At 39.7% G+C, this 23190-nt stretch overlaps 1 protein-coding gene across 26 annotated transcripts in view; it reads right to left on the bottom strand.

Annotated features, from left to right (window-relative positions):
- Positions 1-23190, bottom strand: part of RBFOX1 (RNA binding fox-1 homolog 1) — a 1178577-nt gene that overhangs the window by 257064 nt on the left and 898323 nt on the right. The window contains exon 1 of one of the 26 annotated variants that reach the window (XM_066561208.1): positions 12004-12366. The exons of 22 other annotated variants lie outside the window; for them this stretch is intronic. In XM_066561208.1, the coding sequence (XP_066417305.1) occupies positions 12004-12147 (144 nt within the window). In that variant the 5' untranslated portion in view covers positions 12148-12366. Of the gene's footprint in view, positions 1-12003; positions 12367-23190 lie in introns of those variants that run through there. 3 more of the 26 variants (XM_066561200.1, XM_066561205.1, XM_066561196.1) reach the window with 3 other exon arrangements.

Below are 23190 nucleotides of genomic sequence, written 5' to 3'. Positions count from 1 at the left end.
CAGAGCTTCTTCAGCCTGACCTTGAAATATTGGAGGGATGAGGCATCCACAGCATCTCTGGCCAACCTGTGCCAGTGTCTCACAATCCTCCCAGTAAAACGTTTCTTCCTGTAAACCTACTCTCAGTTGAAAATCATCCCCCTTGTCCTGCTACTCCATGTTCTCACAAAAAATCTCTGTCCATCTTTCCTGTAGGCTCCCTTCAGGCACTGGGAGGCCACAATTAGGGCACCCTAAAGCCTCTTTTTCTCCTGGCTGAACAATGCCAGCCTTTGCTCACAGGAGAGGTGCTTCATCCCTTCATCATCTCAGCGGCACCCCTGGATTTGCTCCAACAGGTCACAAAACGGGTCAGGCTGGAAAGGACCACAGTTGGTCATCTGGTGCCACCTCCCTGTCCCACCAGGGCCACCCCAGAGCCCAGGAATGTTTCCAGATGGTCCTGGAATATCCCCAGTGAGGGAGACTCCTCATCCTCTCAGGGCTATCTGATCCAGGGCTGGATGTAGAACTCCAGGTGGGCTCTCGCCTCACAAAGGGTTTTGAACCACCTTGCTCCAATGGAAACCTGCATTCCTGAGTCAGGCTCCGTGGATTAACAACATTTCCAAAGCCTCAGAAGTCCTGCTGTCAGAAGCAACCCTGCAAGCTGCAGCTCTAGAACTGTGGGCAGTAGCAGCTCAGGAGCCGTGAAAATATTACAGACTCATGTTCTCAAACATTTTTAATAGGTGACTTTCTGCAATGATAAAAGCTACAGAAAGTCTAATTTTAGGATCTGTTCATCATTTGTGTCTGGAACATTTTCTTCTACATTTTATTTTGAGGCAAAAACAAATCACATGCTGGGCAGTTGCAATCTTTCAGTGATTTGCCTTAATGCATCCAGATACAGTATCGTGCATAGCAGCGTTACATAAAGCAACTTCAAACAGTTGACAGGTACATTAAACCAAAACAAAATCAAAAGCAGATTAGCACACAAGCCATTTTCCATCAGGGAATCCATTTGTACGAGAGTCAAGTTCCACAGAGACACCTCCCTGCCTGTACAGCACAACTTCCCTTGCCCAGGGAGCACCGGGGATGCTCTGCCCTGAGTCAGATCTAAGAGAGGCAAAGCTGTTTGAACCTTGCCTTCCCCAACTGGTGCCTTGGTTACAGCACAAACCTTTACTCAAAAATAGTTCAAGATACCTAATGATGCCTCTGTAGTAATAGTTTGTCAGTAGCTGTTTCAGTAATAAATGAAAGTTAATGCACATTTCTAATTTCTGAATTAGCATTCGCAACTCAGACATTACTTCAATATAAAACATATGGTGAAATCAAATTAGTAGTGAGAAGATCAACTCAAGCCATAGAGAAACTTGAAATTTACCATTAAATAAAAACTGCTGAGGATCATCACTTTTTTTAAAAGGAACAACATAAATTCAACCAAAATAAAAGATTAGTGTGCAAATACTAGACAACTAATTACATAATGTACCTTTACAAAATTACATAATATGGGTGCACCTTATTTCCCTGTTTGCTGTTTGAAAAATAGATTGTTTAATAACCCATCAAAGCTATCTGTAAACCACGGCAACAATAGAGCAGATGTTGACTGTTGTCTTGTGCCTCACAGACATAATTAAATACAATGAAACACTCATGCACCCAAATAATGGAGGACAAACAAATACAGCAATGCTGCTCTATAAACATAATAAACCTCATTTACTGGGCACCTGTCTTGTATTAATCTGTGATATTTAAACCAGGGAGGGAAACAGAGAAGAAGGTACTGATTTGCCTGCTGACCACAAAAGCTACAAAGAATTCCTCGCAGTCCAAAGGAGCTGTGACTTCTGCAATACTGATCCCCACACTGTTGACTTCCACAAAGCTCAGAGGCAATCACCTTTTCTACTGTGACCAAGCCAGGACAGGGCAGCTGTGCTTTCTGAACAAAAAGGTACCTGAATTTATGACTCTGAACGATCCAAAAAGGGTAAAACACATTGTGCCTGCTGTGTAATGAGAGTCTTAAGATGCCTGTGGAAAACCAGGTTCCCTTTGATTGCAAAACACATTCCCTGAAATTATTTCCTGTCTCCTCTCCCAGCCTGCTTTTAAAGAGGCAATGAAAAGCAAAGATTAGGTTCCATAACTATCCAACCAAGTGGTTTTCTGCTAGGACCATGTCCCATAACATTCTTCAATACCCTAGTTCACATCAAAATTTCAGAGATTTTTAAAAACATCCTTCTTTATCTTCATTTCTATAGTCAAATGTAGATACATATTTTCTTTCATAACATCAATATTGTTCCACTATTTGAAAAGGATAATTATGTAAATCAATACAAAATTAAGTACCTCATCCTGCAGTTGGTACTAAGAAACAAAGTTTCCAGGCAAAAATGCAACTTCAAAAATGATCACGTGTATTGTAGAGGAACACTGAAGCTTATTTTTGTTAATAAAAGGAAAAATTATTTTAAAATTATAATATTAAATAAGTGTTATTATTTGTTTTTATTTTAGGTAAAGAATATAAAACTGCTTTCCTTACTGCAAATGTATTTTGCCTTTATATTTCATTTAGTTATTTCTAAGAAACAAGACAGAATATAATGTGATCTGCATCTCTTTATGGTAATAAAACCATGCTAGTCTCCTTCCATAGACAACAGTATAAAGCATAAATCCAAATGGAAAACAAATGGAAGTATAATGCCACTGTGAAGCAAACCAATCAACCCTAAAACAGCTGAGATAGATCTCATCCAGTAGTTCATTCATTCTTTATAGAAAAGAAATGAAAATATTCCTAGGTGTATCAGATTAAAAAAAGAAAAAAATAAAAACAAAAAACCAACCACCCTCAGCAGCTCTGAAAGGTTGTAAAGCACTAAATTCCTTTGATTTATGAGGCAGCGTCCACCGCACTGAGCAAAACAACTCAGCATGCCAGGACCCTTTTCCCTGAAATTCCTTTATTAACAGAGCCCGGCTCTGTGAGTGAACCAAAGCACTGGTGCAAGGTGTATAAATCATTAATACTCTGCCTTGCAATGGCTGAATTTCCTGGGTGAGCTGGGAAGCCTTCCTGCACAAGAGGGATTTGGGGCTTGGAATTGGCTGCTATGAAATGTACTTCATCATCCGCCGTGTTTGACGCTTCCCAATAGCTTTGTACTTTTCCTCTCCTTTCTCTCCCCCAAGCCCAGCAACTGCAATAGAAATTTATTGGATTTTATGTCTGCAAATAAAAGGAAGAGAAAAGCAGGAAAGGAGCAAGCAAGCCTATTTAGAAGCAGAATCCTTTCCCTTTAATTTAAAGGCAGGTTGTGTGCAAGTAAAATCCAGTACTGAGAAATTAATTTGGTATTTTAGTAATTTTTAGTTTGCCACTCTAAACGGAAAAAAAAAAAAATAATCCAATCAAAGAAGGTTTACCCCTAAAAAGGAAAAAAAAAGATCAACTATCACAAAAAATGTGACTCTTCTCTAAATGAAGTAATCTTCTATTGAAGCATTTATTTATTTATTTTAATAGCAGGCAGGAAGAAGGGCACAAGAACTCCTGAACTCTGCTGTTTCAGTGTTTTTACTTTTGGTGTGTGAAAAGGCTTTCCAAAGAGCAACAGGCAATTTCATGTGCACATGCCAAGCCTGGTATTCCAAGTGAAGCTGGCAGAGATGATATCAAAGAGAAAGGAAAAAAATAAACCAAGCCCCTTGGAATTGCAGTTTCTGAATGTTCCTGTATTTTTACAGCATGACTTGCTGAACTTGGGTAGGGGATTTCAAGACTACTTATCCTGCCCCTGAAGTATGTGCAATACAGCAACAGCAAAGTTGAATGTTTTCCCAAACTTTGAGATGAAATAACAAGTAATCTTGATGAAACATTCTGTGCTAAAACATTCCTGCTGGGGCTAGACTTGGGAAAACCTAAGAGCATGACAGACAGAGGAATGCTGAAAAAGCAGTCTCAAACCATATGCTACCCATCAGGGGAAATGACACACATTACAAAGGTAACTGAGGATCCAGTCAGTGTTCCAGCCAGGCCAGAGCACAATTCCAAAGGTACTCAGCAGCAATCCCAAAGATACCCAGCAGCAATCCCAAAGGCACCCGGCACCCATCCCAAAGGCACCCGGCACCCATCCCAAAGGCACCCGGCACCCATCCCAAAGGCACCCGGCACCAGCACCCCCAACAAACACATTCATCCCATCTAAGCCATAAATATTTAAGGAATGCTGCTTTGCCAAAGTGAGCAAGCTGAAGTCACAATAGGGAAACATTCCAGTGGGCCATTTACACTTCTGCAGCCATCCAGCAGAGTCGAGATTACAGGAATAAGCCTGCAATGCATGCAGGAGTCCCTCTGCATTACACAATAATGACATCCTGAACGGAAATAAATGAAGCCCCTGCAGTGCTATTCTGTCAGCTTTTGAAAGTAAATAACTTCACTTCTGACAAGACAGAGACATTTTTTTCCTCCTCCTGCCACAGAGCATTAATTGAGCCATGCAGCCATGTAACATCCCAGAGACAGGACTAATACATGACAAGGAAGGAAGCTTACAGAGGGGACACTCATGGAATACATGGGCTGCCCAAGTTCTTTTCACCCCCAAATTTTCACACTAGCTCTGTTTTAGCAAAATCTTCTTCTCACAGTGAACTTTTAGCCTTGTTTTTGCCTCCCTTTACAATGTTTACTTTAACCTATTTCAAAGAAATGCTTCCATTTCACACTGCTTCATGAAAGATTCTGCTTATCATAAGCATGTATTTTAAAACTTCTTATCTTTCCTTGTTGGTGAATAAAGCTTCATGCTCATAATCAATATCTATAATTAACTCTTTAATGTATCCAAGACTTACTGTCCACAAGAGAGATAATGATGATTACTATAAAACAAAATGCTATGAGAGGCAAAACCCAAGATATCAACTTCAAAACTACATCATAATTATAATAAACATTACTGCAAGTCAGTAAGGAATTGAGGCAAGGCATATTAGAACTATAAGTACATACACAAACCACAAATATGAGATGACACTATAAAATTGATGTACAGTTACCAAAAAAATCATATGCAAGATATTACAGCTAGGAAGAGCAACAATTTCTGGTGCATTTTGAAATAAAGGGTTAAAAGGTAAATTTACAGATGGTCCAAGATGAAAGCACTTGCATCCTTATTCACGAGTACCTGAACATCTTAAGTATTTCAATTTTGAAGTACCACAGAATTTCTTTCCATATCTGGAGGAAAAAGTAAAAAATCAATGACTCGCTCTGAACAAAAAATAATTCACTGAACACTTCAGTTCTTACTACAGTATCTAATTTTGATTCTGCCTGTGTTCAACACAACGAGAGAGAGCAGGATCAAAACACTGCGAGATCTCCCCACAGCTGGAGCCTGCTCTTGTGCAAAAGACCAAAGGCCCAACTACAACCAGTCAGGATAGCACAGACATTAGATATGCTATTTTCTCTAATTAAATTCACTGGGCTGCTGCACTGACAGAGTGGGAGGGGAAGCAAAATGTAAAAGAAGTCAATGGTGCTGCACTAGGCAACTCGGAGGGAAATGAGCAATGCCAGCAAGGAAATGACAGCAGCTTCTCAGGAGGGCTCTTGCACTACACATCACACTTTAAAACTGATAAATCAATCGCACATGCACCTTTAAAAGGCAGGAAAGCTTGAAGGATTCTTAGAGGGTGTTGACTTCTCCTTTCCAGCAACATTATTCTAACTCTATCAAACAAGGCGATAAATTCCAGTGTCACAATTTTTATCACTTTCATTTATACCAGCTATTAAAAACTTCAAAAATATTTTTAGCAGGACTAATATTAACATGATCATAGTACTTATTTACCAACGCAGAAATACACACATTGAAAACCAAAAAAAGGTCAGACTAGTTTTTAATGGCTACGGTCAAAAAAAAAAAATCTAAAACCGAAATATCTATTGGCTGCCCTGAGAAAAACCCCTGCTTACATAACCACCACACACTTTCCTTGGCATAAAATACCACACCACTTTTTTTTTTTTCCCCCTAGAAAATATCCATCCATATACATATTTAGCAAATACAATGAATTGGGATAACTTACAAATAGCCCACAACGCAATATCCAGGCATCCCTTTTCAGATAAAGCTTTTTAAAATGTTCAAAGAGGTCACTTAGTAAAAAACAATGAATCTAAGCCAAAAATATTCACCTGCTCCTGTCACACTGAAGCTCCTTATAGTCCAAAGCAGCAGGTAACCTTCTTAACAGATTCTTCTGGTTTGTTGAGGAGTTTTTGTGTTTGGAGTTGGTTTTCTTTTTTTTTTTTTGGTTGGGGCTTTTTCCCCCCCTTCTTCTAGTATTTAAAGAGGAGAGTACTTGACTAAAGCACCTCCTCTCCTTTTGTGAGAGACTGACCTTGTTTGACAAGGCTGGAGTTAAATGCCCCAAACCAGCTCTCACTCAGAATGAGAGCTGCTCCAGCACTTGATCTCTGAGCCACTTCTCATTAGCCTCTGGAAAACAACGGAGCAGCTCTTGGGAGACAAAAGCTATGCAAACGTGGAAATGGGCTTCAGTCACAGGTGGAGTCACAAACACCAGCTCTCGAGTTTGTTGGTGAATACCAAACGATCTTATTTACCCTGATGAGGATAAACAGCAAGGCATCGTTCCTGAAATCCGCATTAGCAGCACTCCTGGATGCAACAGCTGCACTCCCACCTTTTGAGGTCTGTTTCATTCATGCACTAAAATTCCCTCGGAGTGCCACAGTGCCCCCTTAGGTACAAATGCATCCACGGGATAAGGTCTGTAGCATGGCAGCTCCTTTTTTGTTTTAACGGAGTGCTATAATTCGTCTGACATAGCACAGCCTTTTACCCTACACATTTGAATAAACAAGCACTGTGTTTCTCTAGGGGCAGCGAAGCTGGTTAAATGAATCAGAAAACCCTGAAAATATTGCCTACCCTCAGTCCATCAGCTACTGGACAATTATTCAAGGCCCAGCTGTAAGAAAAACAGATGGTGAGTGAGCATTAGTACCGTGGACTACTTTGCACTCATGCAGTCATAAGCAGAGGTTGTACGTTCTCACATGAAAATGGCCATGAAATAGCAGAGAGAGGAACAAAATCGTGCCAAGACTCCAATTTATAAGATAACAGATGCTTAAAATTTTCAAGAACTAAAGTCAGATTAACTGATTTTACAGGACAGCCACAGAGTGAGTACTGTAAAAGGACCAGGCAAAGAAAGGCAGTGTTCTCATGATTGGTTTCAGCAGTGTCACCATAAAACACCAGTTATTGAATTCTACTGACATACCTGAACCTTTGAAGAGTCACTGAAGTATAAAATGCAAAAACTAGATACTCAGAGCTGTAACTGCAATGGTGGCATTCAGCAATTGATGTGCTTTTGCTCTATTGAAAAAAGTTAAACTGTATCCGGGAACTGTTTGAATTGTTCATCCATTCAATTTTTTACACAATTTTAGCACAACGATAATCTGTCCTAATCCTTATTCCATTATTGACAGTATTGACTGCATCAATTGAAATTGCTACCAAATAAATCAACGTTGAATTAAGCCATGAAGAAACAATGTGATAAAAAGTCTTTCAGGCTCCTATAAATCATCAGATCCAGAAGCATGACATAAGTAACTGAGAGGGGAATTCAGCTTTTCTCCATAGCCATAATACTTAAGGCCCAAATAAAATTACACTAATTTACCATGTAAGCAGTAATGGAATAGCTGAGGTAGAGATGGAGGTTTTGTTGGTTTCTGCTTTGTTTTCATGGTGGATTCTTTTCATCATTGAATTGAGAGCTGTACCATGAACTACTTTGTTAAAGACAGAAAAGGTTGATATTGAAGTTTCAGTTCAATTGTTTTCGATCTGTGAATGTCCACTATGAGCAATTGCTCCATTTAAGAGGAATTACCCTTTGTACAAACGACTTCACTATTTAAAACAAAGCACATCTATCATCATTAAACAGAAAAATAAAATTACCAATTTAAAAATAATGACAGCAGCATTGTACACCGTGACACGGAATATTCCGTGATGTTTCAAAACAAGTTTGTTTTGTCACTTGACTCACAAAACCCCAACAGAATAACCAGCAAAACAGACCACAGGAAAACATCAGTTACCAGAGTTAAGCCTGCATTGATATATGCCAAATCCCAATTTACCAGCGGTCGACATTTTGCTGCAAAAATTACTTCAGTTTGCCATTTGATGTAAACTTGTAGTCAGAAATTGGGTTTTGCATTGATATGCCATAATAAGGAGAAGAAGAAAAAACACATGCACGCAGTTGTTTCTAACCCCAGGAAATGTTACCAAAAGATGGGGGGCACTACAAATGCAACTTCCCTTCCCCTGTATCTTTAAGTATTGACACCTAGGAAAATTCTCACCCAAAAGCATCCACACTTTCCCAGCTGACCCTGTCCTTACAGTGACGCAGGGAAAAGGCAAAGCCCCACGTCCTCCCTCTGTTCAGTGCTGCCACTGCCACAGTCCCTGTGGGCTGATGTTCTTTGAAAAGTCACTTTGGATTCCCATAGTTAGAACCATCTTATTAAGAAAATGTCCACATAATTTCAGACTATTTCAAACAACTAACTCAGAAGCATTCTCAAGTTGCTGTTGGCTTTTGGAAGTGAATGTCTTATCGAGAGTTAATCTATAACATGACCTAGGCCTCTGTCCTTTATTCATTTTCAACTTTATTTTCAAGAGTTAAACTCAAAATATTGTTATGTTAAGCATCATCCACGCATAAACTGTTTTAAAAAAATGCAGTTCCTCACTTGGCTCTTAAAACATTACACACATGTGTAAAGTGAAAGATATCAGAGCAAATACTCAAGTTTCTAACCCTGGAAAAAGTAGTAGAGCACTTCTCTAGCACACTGGAAAACAGCTTATCCATTTATTCTAAACTAACTGGCCAAGTGATGTCACTTGCACAGAGAAATTATGGCCAATTTTCAATTACTACCAAAGCACAAATTTTTCCAAATTATTCATTCAGCTCCAAAGAAAACCAGCATCCTTGTGGCTATGAGGATAAATAACTATTTAGTGACAAAGAATGGCTTGCCCATCTTGAGAAGAATGCAATGCCTTTCACAGTCCTCCAAGAACGACACATCTCCAATTGTAAAACTTACACCTGACACAATACCAATGTAAATACACAAAAATAAGAATAATTATCTTCATAACTTCTAAATAGGCAGCGAAGTTTAACAACTGAGTTATAACTCAGTTATAATACAGATGTCTGTGTTCATTTTAATTGAGGTGCAAGTGAGCAGACATATCTCAAGTGCAATTTTTAGAGAGAAAAAAAATACTTGATAGCTTCACTATATCTATTTACTGCTGGTCACAGGTTGCACAGGCGGGGGGATTCACTAGTTATTAAGTTGCCACATAAAGCTTTTAGGTTATCTGTATTTAAGATCGATAGAAAACTTGATAGAGAGAAAAACATTTACAGTTTCACTAAAATAAGTGATATTTGCAGTAAACGTACAAACCAAGTCTTTTTGTCTGTTTGCTCTAAGCTAGCTGATAGGGGAAAAATAGCAAAAATCCCAAGTAGATTGTCATGGTAAAAGTTTATTAATGCTTTTCAAAAAAACCCAACTACTTATTCCTTTACTGTTTAAAACCAGAACCACGTTATATTGGCTTTGCAGGTGATGTCAACTCAGTCCTCTCTGCCTGGATAATTTTGAGATAAAGTAGCATTGTTTCTAAAGAAATACTTAACCAAATGCATAAAATAAGGGACCATATGTGAATTAAGAACATGATTATCTGACTCTCTAGGAATTCAGAATAACTAAAATGCCAACCAGCGATCAAAAGAAGCAACAAGCAGAGAATTTTTGAACCTGCCACAATTTTCATCACAAATTTAGCAGACTTTTCAACCTATTCTATAATTGTGATTAGCACACACAGGATGATTCTAAACTGACAATAGGATTAAAGAGATGAGAAAGCAAACACTTAAAAAAAATTCTTTCAGTGTAGCAGTTAATCCACTTAAAGAGTTAAAAATTATCCACTAGATATAGCGCTTTGTAAAGTGCATTAGCAATCACTTCTCATCTTCCTCTCAGATGGAATAGAGGCAGCTGAATTCCCTGTTTTAAAGTATTCATTAGAGTTGCACAGTTTCTTAAACCTTACAGCAGTGCCATGCTATAGATGTGTTTGCATAATGATACTGCAATATCTCACTGAGGAAGGTTATTGGAGCACCCAGCCTCATCCTTATGTTATCCTTTATCAGCTCCTTGTGTGGCCATGTTGACCTCTCACCTGAATTCCCATTTTTCCTTTCAAAAGCCCTATCTTTATCACACAACTTGTTCTTTGACAAACTCAAAACAACAAATCCAGAACAAAACACAGTGGGTACATACAAAATGTATGTATGTACTAAGTGCACAAGTCACACCGGATCATTAAAACAGCTGATCTATAAATGCCATTCCTAAAACAGATCCAGAACACAGAACTACCAAGAACATACATTTCAGTTGTGGTATGCAAATGACTGAAATTTAAACACATCATATTTATCTGATGCAAATTTTATTGCAGACATATGAATCCCTCCCACACGCATGGATAATCTAGGGCGCATGCAAGAATCTGTTATTATGCACTCCTAAGCTCTAAGTCAGAAATGGTTTATACTACACTACAGCAGGAAAAAAAAAGCCTACAGGAGGGTTTTATCCTGAAAATACTGGTGCTCTCTTCTTTCAGCAGTAACAGAAAAACAAATATCCCTGAATGTAAATAAGCTTTAAATCTATTTTATCTATTTTTTAGGAACAAAAAGAAATATTGTATAACATATTTCAGGCTTTTGCAAATGCAGAAATAAAGTTAGACTTTCAGGGAAGTCAATATGCACAGAAACTGTTGTAGTGGAAGTTGGAAGAAATGTCCCTATTTCTTACAGTAGGCACAAGAATATTTTTTCCTCCTGAAGTTTCAAGAGAAGTAATAGGATGGACAGGATTAATCATTTTTGCATGATAGCATATTTCTGTCTTGGCTCTACACACTTACTAGATGACTCTGTAATGGTGGATTCAGTTATAAAATAGAGTAGGATATAAACATGATTCCAAATTACTAGTTTAAAAAAAAAGTGCTATTATACAGTTATTTTACACTATAGCAGAGAGGGGGTACCAATTATTAAATAATTTAGGAAGAGTGAGTGGAAGGAAATACTTTAAAAAAATTCCTCTAAGCAAAAATGAATTTTTTTAAGAATATAATTTAAAATTGAGTAGAAATTTGTATTGTTTTGCTGATACCCAAACATTTTTTTTTAACCCAGTCCAATATACTTCAGCGATAGAAGTGTTCTGCACAGATATATCTTTATAAATCATCCTTTTCCCTGTGAACTAAAAATCAGCTTGGCTTTAATCAGCAGCATGTTTTAACACAGACTTAAAATTCCTGTCTTCAAAGAAGGCTTAAACAAAATTGCCATTGGGCACATTTACATTAGAAGTATAATTTATGCCTGCAAGTGAATAAAGAGCAGTCCTTTATGGCTGAAACTCTGCTACAGCATCCATGAGAAACGCAGGCACAGTACTGTGTTAAATATCTATAAACATCACCAACAGAGACACTGCAAAAAAAAAATAAAATAAAATAAACCAACACCAAAAAAACCAAAAGATATGTGAAGGCTCGATGCTCTGTTAAAACATATTTTCTACTCACTCTCACATTCTTAAGTGCAGGCACAACACTCGCTCCACACGGTGGGAGACATTTATACAGTCTATTCACACAAAAAATACCTCCCCGCCTGCAAATCCCCCGAACGACGCTGACAAAGCAAGCACTGAGAGGAAAAGGAAAAGTTAAGCAAACTTACCTGCTGTAAGTACATAAAAGTCAAGGCACAGGAGAGCTGGGGACACATGCCCACATTCGGCAGTGCCACGCAGGTTGCACCCGTAAGGGGATGCTGCATGGTGTTGCTCTGAAGTCTACGTAGAACAAGTGAGGGGGCTTGCATGCAAGCACGTTTGCCCTATCTTGTCACTATGGGTTGGTTGGTATTTTTTTCTTTCTCCTCTCCCTTTTGATTATTTAAATAAGAAACGGTGTTTCTCGGCTGCCTTTCCTCTCCCCAGCGCTAAGCCCCTACATTCGTTTGTCAGCTAAGGCAACTTGGTAGGTTGAAACTACGAATTTTTAACCGAGAGGAAAAAAAGAAGACACAGCCTGCAGCCTATTGATGAGCAAATGGAACTTCCTCAATGACAGAGAGCTGAAGCTTGTCTCACAACAGTAGCTGCTGACTAGGAGAGAGAGAGAGAGAGAGAGAGAGAGAGAGACTCAGTGAGGCTCAGTCGGCTGGTGCTGATGCTGCACAGCTTCTCATTTGTCAAATGGGTCCTAGGGCAGGGTCTTTACCACTCACCAAAATTCAAATACTGCATTTTAAAAATCCCTGGAGAGGATAGGGAAGGAGAGAAAGTGAGCGCGCTGCATCGCAGGCATCCATGAGATCTGGGCAATTAGTGTCATTGCCCAGCTGGGACTGAATGCCTGTTATGATTCTGCACGCACACAGACACACACTCACACCCTTCCCCCCTCGCAGGACTCACACCTGACTGGAAAAGGGCTTTCCCCTTCTAAGAACACAAGTGTGAAGCACAAAGTGGAAAAGGGAAAGAATCTTGGCTAGTCAAGAGGATTCCGGCAAATACACAGCCCTATCAGCAAATGAGCTTTTTTAAAAACAAAAATTCATTTTATATCTACATTTCATTCGCTATCCAGCTTCCCAAAGAAGCCTATAACAGCATTTCAGTGAAACTGTGCAGGAGCTGTGTAACCACTGCAGCAGAAACACTGGGAATGAAACAGAATTCTATGGCATACTGTGTCTACCTTACTGGGGGAGGGGAGCACACTTGGATAAAGACTGTATCTTAAAATTGTCTAAAGCCCATCTCATCTAAAATTACAAATTTATTTGACAGCTAGTCAATCTATTATCAAGGAGTGCCCTATCAGGTTACATGGAAAAATTACATTTGCAATTTTCAGAATTTAATGTTTACTTTCTACTTTGAGAACGATACCTCAAAATTAGTATTCCACTCTTGCCAGCTTTTTATTCACCCCCCCCCCTTTATTTTATGGAGTAATAATTATTCATTAGTAGATCTAGTTAGTCTTTATGTAATAAAGTAGGATGTGACCTGCAAATCAAATAATTTATACTACAGCTTGTCCTTGAGGTCCTATATTACAGGTCTTTTTTTTCCTAAGATACAACTCAAGTATAACAGAAGATATTACTATTTTTAATTAGAATTTGACAAATGAATTAAATATTAATTCTTCAGGAAAGAAGGTCAAACCTCAAAGAACCACCTAAGGTTTTGAAGGGGTTCCTTCTTTTAAAAGGACTCTGAAGAAGATTTGAAAATCACCTATTTTATAGGATACATAATTCCTACAAAAACACATCTGAGACCAAGAGTTTAATGCTAACAACAATAAGCAAATAACCCACATACAAGCAAAGTCTATTTCATCAACAGCATAACTGATTTGATATAACATCTACCCTTAAAAACAAATAATAGTCCCCGCTGAACTGGAAACAGAATCAAAACATGTCACTGCAACTCAGGTGCTACATTTAAAAAAATCATTTCTTTTTCACTCTACATGTGCACACATACCTGCACTCACACAAGCCTCAGAGACTGGTTTAGATCCACTAAGTCTTCTTCATGCAAAACTGAGTATTTTCCAGCAGAATCAGTTATTACGTCATTTTCTTTCTCAAAAGCAGTCAATGCAACAAAACCAATAATGCACTCATAACTCGGTAATCAACACCAAAACAATCATGCACTAACTTACAATAAAGGAATTGGGTTTGGCTTATGAAACATCCATGCTTTTGCAGTTTATCATGGACTCATCTACTAAAACAGCCCAGATTGTTTCATCACAAAAAAAACAAAAAAAACCAAACAAAAAAAAAAAAACAAACAAAAACCCCAAACCACCAACCAAAAAACCTCTCATGCCACAGAGCAAGAGCAAGTGAGGAGGAGGAGAAATGAACCCTCTCTGTGCCCTTTCTCCTTTTTTCATTCTTTCTCTGTGCCTTAAGCAGTCTCCTGCTCTGACAGGAGTATGTCATGCTTTTCTTCATTCTTTTTGGTTTTTTTCTAGCCCAGAAAGCCTGTTATTCTGCAAATGCCCTAAGCTGAGACAAGTTTTGCCTCAGTTCAGTTTCATATGAAATACCATAAATAATACATGGCACTTTAATGAGACCTTATCAGCATGTTTAATGAAAAACAAATACGTTATGTAAGGTAACCAACTCCTTCTACATTATGTCAAAATCAAAGGCAGCATGCTTCCTAGCCAAACAGTTTGGAACTATATAAGCCTATCCAATTTCCCAAAGTGAGGTTCTGGAACATGGTGATGGTCAAGCAAAGCTTCTTCTGTCTACTGCACTATTTTACAGCTAAAAGGACAGCCATAAAACAGATTAAATTCTTAAAAGCAGCGTGTTGAACAATTACTTCAAGAGAATTTAGCACTGTCAATGTAGCTAACAGTCATTGTAGAAGTGAATTTCTCATTGGCCTTTTATCCTTAATTTTCACCTAATTCGAAGTAAGAAAAACATGACTCACAAATACTATGAATTCCTGACATTTACATAATTATGTTATTAAAACAAGAACAGCAATATCTTAACTATACAAACCATCTGTACACAGAGAAACAATAAACATACATAATTCAGTAGTGTAAGAGACCTAAAAAAGAAACACAATTCTTTAGCCTGATATATGCTCCTTCAAGAGATGCAGGGGAAAGTCATTACCAATTTTCATCCCTTCCAAGGATAACTTGTCATTATGTCTAAAAAGAAAAAAAGGTAACAAAGTGTGTTTTATTTTTATAAGTATAAAATCAATGTCTCTTCTTGAAAGCCATTTCCTTGTTTACACACACTTTTGTCCCTAACCCAGCCCATTAATCACCCCACAGCCCCAGTTATGGCTATATATACCCTAAGTGCCACCACAGCTGTGCTAAAGGGACAGCAAGGCCTGTGCACAGCCTGACCTTCCCTGGCCCTGCACAGGGACAGGGTCCCTGCAGCCATGCAGCTCCACAGAGCAGCACAGACCCCAGGGACATCTCATCTGCAAATTGTCAACAGGTCCATTTTTCCTTCATTCTGCCACAACCAGAGTGGGCAATTGCCAAGGCCACTTCACCTCCAGCACGTGACATTCCCCACCATCCTTCAGCCCTCTTGGGTCAGGAACTGAACTCACCCCACACTCAGCTGCTGATATTATCAGGTACCTGTCAATTAACAACAATTATCGACATTTTACAATTAAAACAAACAAACAAACAAAAAGAGGCCAACCATCAGCCCGCATCAGCCTCTGTGGGAGATCCTAGAAACATTCTGGGACATAAAACCTTCTTCCACACTAATAATGGATGCATCTGAAATGCAATGACTACTGCACCACCAGGAGAGCCAACAGTCCCTCCTCCAGCCTCTTTGGGTTGCCCATGTCATGGTTTATGGCACAGGCAGAGAACTTGCAGACAAACAGCTCCTCCCCACAGTCACTGAGAGCACCATTTGAAAAATGCCACCAGCAAAGCCTGGATCAATCTTGAAGATGCAAATAAAAACATGAAAGCAGAGACATTCTGCAAAAAGGACCAACAACACTTCTCACACAGCTGATTTACAAATCCAAACCCACTTGTATTTGCAATGCATCTGTATATTTAGCTTAACACTTTCTATTCAAAGTCAACCACTCCATTCCTGTGACCTGGCAGTCAACTTCAAACTTAAGTCCAAATTTTACATTTCCAGACCTTTGACCTAGAAGTCAACCTTTGGAATGACCACAGCAGACTGTCTAACATTCAAGGCATTTCCATCAGGTAAAGGAAGGCTCTGAAACAGATCACCTGCACCACCACACACCATCTTACACCTCAAACTCATCTCAGTAGTAGCCTACAATAAGAAGTTCACACACAGAGGATGAAGCATTAGAAAAATAAATCATGACTGCATATTAAATGCTCCATGTGAAGAAGGTAGTTTCTTCTCAGCTTTGTAAAGTGGTTGGTATGGTACAAAAATAATTCAGGCAAGTGGCATAGAATCTAATAGCAGAGCAGTCCTTTCTCTAAACCCTCCTTATCTAACACCACATGAAAAAATAGCTCCCTGAACTTGAAAGCAGGAAAAGCACCATATTATAAAATTGAATAGATCAGCAACATATTTTGATAAATCACTATCAGTTATCAATATCTCTGCCTGTATTTCACACAGTATTCTATTTTCTGTAGCTATACTGTAACTTTTTTTTAAAAAGTGGGGAAACAATAGAATTTTTTGATACTCTGTATTGCCAAAAAAACATTAAATAAAAGGGCTTCCTGCTTTTCTTGTAAACTAAAAGGCAACATCTCATCTTTCCAGGCGTATTTTCCTGTCATGACTGTCCCTATTTCTAATATCAGGTTTATCTCTCCTTTAGTAAGTGGGTTTTTTGCACAAAGATCAGGACATTACAGAGGCTCATGCTAACATCAGGCAAGCAAGAATCACTAATTTTCTGTTTCTATTAAGCGCAGTGTTACATCCATTGACTTCTCCAGTACTTCTTCCCCAATCTCCAAACCCTCTGTCGCACAGAGTTAACCTCTTCAGCACCACTCAACACACAAACATCCAGCATTAACTTTGAATTTTCCACAACAGAAGCAGCCAGGAGCCCTTATTTCCACCAAGGGGGGAAAGGCAAGAAAATAAATAAAACGTTCAGCCTTTAGAGAGTTACGGGCGTGCGTTCTTTGGCAGGGGTGATCTCTCTGCTTGGGAGGTGATCTCCCTGCTTTGGGGTACTCTGTGGGGAGCCTGGGGGGATGCAAACAAGGCTGGTTTAAGCCCTGGGGGAATGCAAACCAGGCTGGTTTAAGCCCTGCGGGCGGTTCGGGAGCGTGCGGAGCGGGGCCGGGAGCGCTCCCGCTGCGCTCCCGCTCCGCCGTTCCGGGCGCTCCATCTAGCGGAGATACGGCTCATTCCAGGGGACAGGAAACCTTCCAGGGGACAGGAAACCTTCCAGGGGACACGGCACCTTCCAGGGGACACGGCTTGAGCCCGGACACAGCTGGCATTCCCTGCGGACAGCGTCATCCCGAGCGCCCCGAGCTCCCCCGGGATCCCCCGGGTCCCTCTCGCTCCTCTGCCTTCCCGGCCGCTTTCTGAGCTCCATCAGCACCGAGACTCGATGGGCAGACAGTGCAAAGCCAGCGTGGCCGGTGCCTCAAGAGAAAAGGGGCTGGGGGTGCGCTGGTGGCACAAGAACCATGGTCAGGACTAAGGACGGGCCGCACTGGGCAGAACAAGAACCAGGACAGCAGCTCTGCTTTTGCAAAGTTTAAGGTGATGTGCCATTCCATAGTCAGGAAAATAAAAAAAAATACCCAAATAGCTTTATCTCAGCTGTTACCTCCAAACTCAGGAAGCAGCAATACAGGCAGACTCAAGAAGATGAAAGAGAAATTGGTGCAGCAAAAATCCTCTGTCCATCGCACTGTCCCCTCCCTCAGCACAAAGGGAATGCAGACGCCACGACAGACATTTCATTTAGGAGGCACAGGGTGCTCACACCCGCCATGCGGTACTGTCACAACACCAGATCAACTTCTACAAACAGGGACTTAAAGCAATTCTTTAGGTCTGCCACATTGGTACAAGCCTGCATCACAAAAGGACCCCCTGAACGCCGGTGTGCAGCTTAATAATTAGCATTTAGGTAATTCTTTAAATCACAGTCTTAGAAAGACAACTAGTGTGCCTTGCCCTATAATGGTTTTTCCATTAGGAAAATGTGTAGTCTTGCCCTATAAGGTTTTTCCGCAATTCCAGATGAGAAGGCATGACAATATTATTCTTAGAAAATTAACTCAATGAGACTTAAAAATTCAGGATTTAAAAAAAAATAATCTAAATATTAAGGAATATTAACTGCACACAACTGTGTACACCTTGCTGATGTCCAGTCCATAGAATGGGAGGGCTACAAACTACTCAGAAGGGTACAGCTGGACCTGACGTGACAAAGCCTACTTTTCCCTGCTGCCACTTGTGGTGTGTAAAGTATCAGACAGGAGAAAGAGATACTGCATGTTCACTTAAATTTGCTTTTATACAAAATTTTGTTTTCTTATTTTATATAGACACAAGTTACTTACAGTACTACACTCTCTATTTTGTTCACGTATACAACACTTACTTTAAACTAAAATTTTCACACAAATTTCATTAATCCACAGAAGTTTGCCCCATTTGTGGTGTTGTTATTTTTTTTTTCCCCTCCATAATTTGTACCACCACATCTCACACTTTGCTGCTGTTATAAATTCATCAGGAAAGAATTTAACTTTGAGGACAAAATAAGCTGCAGGAGAACATATCTTTAGAGCTTGTTTCCATGTAATAGTAATAAAAATTAAAATAACCAAAGTAACATCAAATGCAATTGTAAGAATACACAGTAGGACAGCATAAACACGTGTTGATCAAGAAGGTTTTTTATGAAATATTATTAATCTCTTAAAAATTAAAAGGATGTCAAATCTCAGAAGGAGAATAAGTGGTTATTCTCAGAAGGAGAATAAGTGATTAATTATGCTATTATGTAAAGGTTGCCTCTTTTTTTCTGTAGAAATTAAATTAACTGGACATTAGCACAGCTTCCTTCTACAGTGAAACCACTTCTTTTATTATTCTGCCCACATCTGGACATCCCCTCATATATTCTGAATCTCAGTCCACCACACTTAGTCCTCAGTGCTGGACTCATTTAATGTATACCAGAGAGATATCAACATGCTCATGTATTGCACCAAGAAATCCTCCCTGTCTGCACTTCCCCTGGGCACTGCCCACAGTATGGGATCCCTCCAGTGCAATGAAGGATTCCTCTGCAGCTCCCTCCAGGACTTGTTTACCCTCATCTACCTGCAAAACTCAAAATATTCCTCATCATTTTGGCCCTGTCCCATAACATGGGCTAAGTCACTTCCAAATTCAGCTCAATTACTCCATCTCTAGTTCTTTGTTTTAGCTTTAAATCTGAGTTTTAACTAAAACTCCCAGTTCTTATGACCAAGCCTGACAGGTTCTAGTTAAATACCCTGCTTCACCCCAAGAGATAAAGATATGACTCAGGAGAGCTAAAATGGAGGGGTTTGTAGCTTTAAGCTTCAGTTTATACTGAAGCACTACCAAGGGTTCCCAAGGTAGGCACCTACACACTCTCCAAAATCCCATTCCAGAACAAAGATCCCTGATGCCATGACCCAGTCTCACTCCTGTGCCGGAATCTAGGAGCAAAAGGTTGGGTTTTGTTTTCTGGTTTGTTTTTTTTTTTTTTTTTTAACTTAAAATTTTGGCTCTCTAACCTTGCAGAATGACAAGCTTAGGCAGTGAAGGAGTTTTGTGTATGAAATTGATACAAAGCTGCCTATAAAGGATTGTTTAGTTTGAGATAGGGATAGAAGTGCCACGTGAGAAAGTACAATTTTAAACACAGAGTCAATATTGGCTCCTTTCTTTTCTTCTGCTTTATCCACCAATTTTCAATGAAGCAGTTGTTTTTTTTCCTAATTGCATTTCCCCCTCAATTGTCCAGGGATCCTGTCCTTTCCATATTACATTTCCAGTTGTTTCATTAGTGTAACCTCTTTCTGCTCATGAGTCCAGCATCAGCTCCCTCCTCCTCTCTTCACACTCTAATTGGTCTTTTTTTTTTTTCATCTTTTCCTACTTCAATTGATAAGGTGTCACACTCCACACCTTTGAGTCTTTTTTTCCCCTCAGCTACTAACTAGAGTGAGAAAATTCATCTACAATATTTTCTCAAAGCCACTCTCATCAACACTAATCAGCTCTCCCTTGCTGTGGTGGCCATCCTTCTTCTCTCCTACCTGTAATTCCTTCCTTTCTAAACTTTCTTAAAGCAACAAAATTCACACTGAAAACTCTGAATTCACTCTCCTGTTCCTCTCTGCTGCTTTCTGGCATTATTTCAGCAAAGTTCAAGTGTCTCATCCTCCAGGATTCAGACCATCTCAGTATTAAAATCTACTCCTGCTGGACAATTACACACAGATTACCTGCCATTCCTTGGTTTGAGACCTCTCTCAGTGTTCTATGTCACAAACCTACAGCCAGACTCCTCTACTCGAGCATCAAACAGCATTGCACCCTGGATGGGACCTTCGCCTCCCTTGCAGAGCGATTTCCAGGAACCAGAGCTCAGCACACCCTGCATGTGCTCTGTGCAATGTACAAAACGTGGAGCTGAGTGGTTTGCAGCAGAAACAGCCTGGGCACCCTGGGCAGGAGCAGGTGCTCCTCAGCGTGAGCGCCAGCACAACCGGCAGCACTTGCACACCAGCCAGCTTCCCTCTGACTTCCAAGAATCTCCCAGCCATGACAGGCACAAAACCCCTCACAAACAGAAAGAAAGCCTTAAAGCTTATTTATTCCAACTGTGCTTATGCCAGTCTTAAAGGATTTTTTCGTGGGGTTCTTTAAAAGACAGAATCTTTGCCTCGAATTCCAAGTAACAAAGCATCAGAGAGACCAGTTCCCCTTTTTCCCTTTCACTCCATACTCACAAAAATTCTCCTATTCATATGCATGTACTTTGAAGGGGAGAAAAAAATTAGCAAAATTCTCTTTGAAATGTTCTTATGCACATAAATAACGCTTCCTCTTTGCTCTCCTTCAATTACCAAAACTAGTTCTCCAGCTAAGACTATGGTCTTGTCTGCTCCTTTAAGATTTAGAATTTGTTCATGAAATTTAAAATAATTTCAAGAAAATTCAGCAGCATAAAAATTTTAACACTATAATTAAACAAAAAGTACTACAAGTATTCAAATTAAAGAAATTATCACAGAAATTTGAAAATTAATTACTCTTCAAGTTGAACTCATTTTTCTTGCATCTGCAAGGTTTTGCAGTTTCTGACTTCTATTTATGGAATGCCTCCAAAGACTCTCAGATTAAAATATCAATCTTAAAGACACAAAGAAAAGTCATTTGGTTTTGGCTTAATTCTGACCATATAAAAATTGAGACTGGATCCTCTCTGTTATATTTTGTGAGGAAGTTATACCTTGCTTTGTCATCTCTCAATATGATACTCATACAATATGATTTATTTTAATATAAATAGTATTATTTTTTTATTAAAACTACATAGAATAACACCAACACTTAAAAAAAAATAAAAAGAAAAAAGACCTAAAAAGGGGATTTTAAGGAATTGCTTTTATGTGAACATGGTCTTTTCTGCAAACCTGAATGGTACATGAAATTCAGCTCTTGGAGTCAGAGAATATCAGTGAGGTCAGAGAACACCTGTTAATAAAGGGCCTGGATACATGGGGCTGGATGGACTCACACAAAATGAAACCCTGCACACCTGTCCTGGGGCTCCCAGTCCTTCCCACAGTGGTGTCCAACTGATCCTGTGCACAGAAAACCCATTGGGGCCTCCCTTCACTCTCCAACCTCATATTTTGTAGCTTCACCTCCCAAACCCAACTTCTCCTCTGGGAAAGGCTCCTCCATGGAGATCCCAAGAGCACAAAAGGAGCAGAAACATTTCTCATATTAGACCAAACAGGGCAGTTAAAGCTAACAAGGGGAAGCATTGCCCTCCTCCTCAGCCAGAGCCTGGACATGTTTATACAAATAGTATATCTCTAAAACTTGGGTTTAATTTCTGCTCAAAAATGCAGAAATACATTAAAAAGTACAGCAAACAGATAAAACTGTTCATTTGCAAATACTATATTTAAATTAAGGGACACAGAACAGAGAAGCTTCAAGTACCATGTTTTTGTAGTGGTTGTTCAAAACAATAGAAAGCCAAGACTTTAAAAGTAACTTACTTTCCTTAAAGTTCAGGAAAATATATCTATATCCATAAAACACCCATATAAATAAAAACCACAATTCTACACAAGTCCTGTGCATTATTACAGAGATAAAGTCAACACTTAAAACCAGGTAAAAATTGCACAATTATTCACAGCAAAAGCTCCCATACCTGTTGTTCCATGCAGCTGAACTCAGCACAGTGCAAGCTCTACCTCTCCCAAACCTTCTATCAGCTCTGACCCACCAGGTGCCCCAGCAGGGCTCCTCCCACCACAGGTGCAAGTGGTGATGGAGATTGCTCTGCTGCAGGCACTAATTGGGATCAGCTGGGAATTTCAGCCAGGCCACCCAACAGCCAGCAGGTGCCACCAGCAGGTGCCACCAGCAGAGCTCAGCACAAGCCACCCCGCCTGCACACAAAGGGTTCCACCACATCTCATTTAGTGCCTCTCTCTTACTGGAAGGGAACCCCAAAGCCACAGACCTTCCCTCCCTGTGCACATAAATCCCTTCTGCTCCAGAGACAATCCCAACCCTTGCTAAGGTGCAGCACAGAGCTCACTGGATCAGCTACACTCAGTGCATTGTACATGCAATTTTACCACTGGATCTTGAATTCTTCCTTGAAGCCAGTACTATTGGTACTAAAACTACATTCCCTAATTCTGATAAGAAACATTTCTGGGGTGTTACAGTCTTACCTATCAACAAAAAGTTAAAATATTAAATCTTGGGACTGTCTTCACTAGAATAAGAGGAGCAAAATTAAATGCAAGGACTCACCAGTAATCTCCAGACTGGGCAACTTCAGGATCCCAGAGATAAGACAAAACAGCAGAAAAACAAATGCCAGCCTAACTAAACCAGCAGCTAGACTACAAATAACAATCAGTAAAATATCTGCAGCATTGTTTCATCCTCCATTTACCTTGAGCCAAACTCATGGAACTGGTGGAAGCCTGAGCACTCGGTGAGTGCAGTCCTGGGCTCTGAACACAGAACACTGCAGTGCTGCAGAGAAGGCAGCAGGAACATTTTTCTCAAGGATTTAGT

Source organism: Molothrus aeneus, chromosome 16 (assembly GCF_037042795.1).
Source record: "Molothrus aeneus isolate 106 chromosome 16, BPBGC_Maene_1.0, whole genome shotgun sequence".
Classification (NCBI taxonomy): domain Eukaryota; kingdom Metazoa; phylum Chordata; class Aves; order Passeriformes; family Icteridae; genus Molothrus; species Molothrus aeneus.
This window is presented reverse-complemented; position numbering and strand designations above follow the sequence as displayed.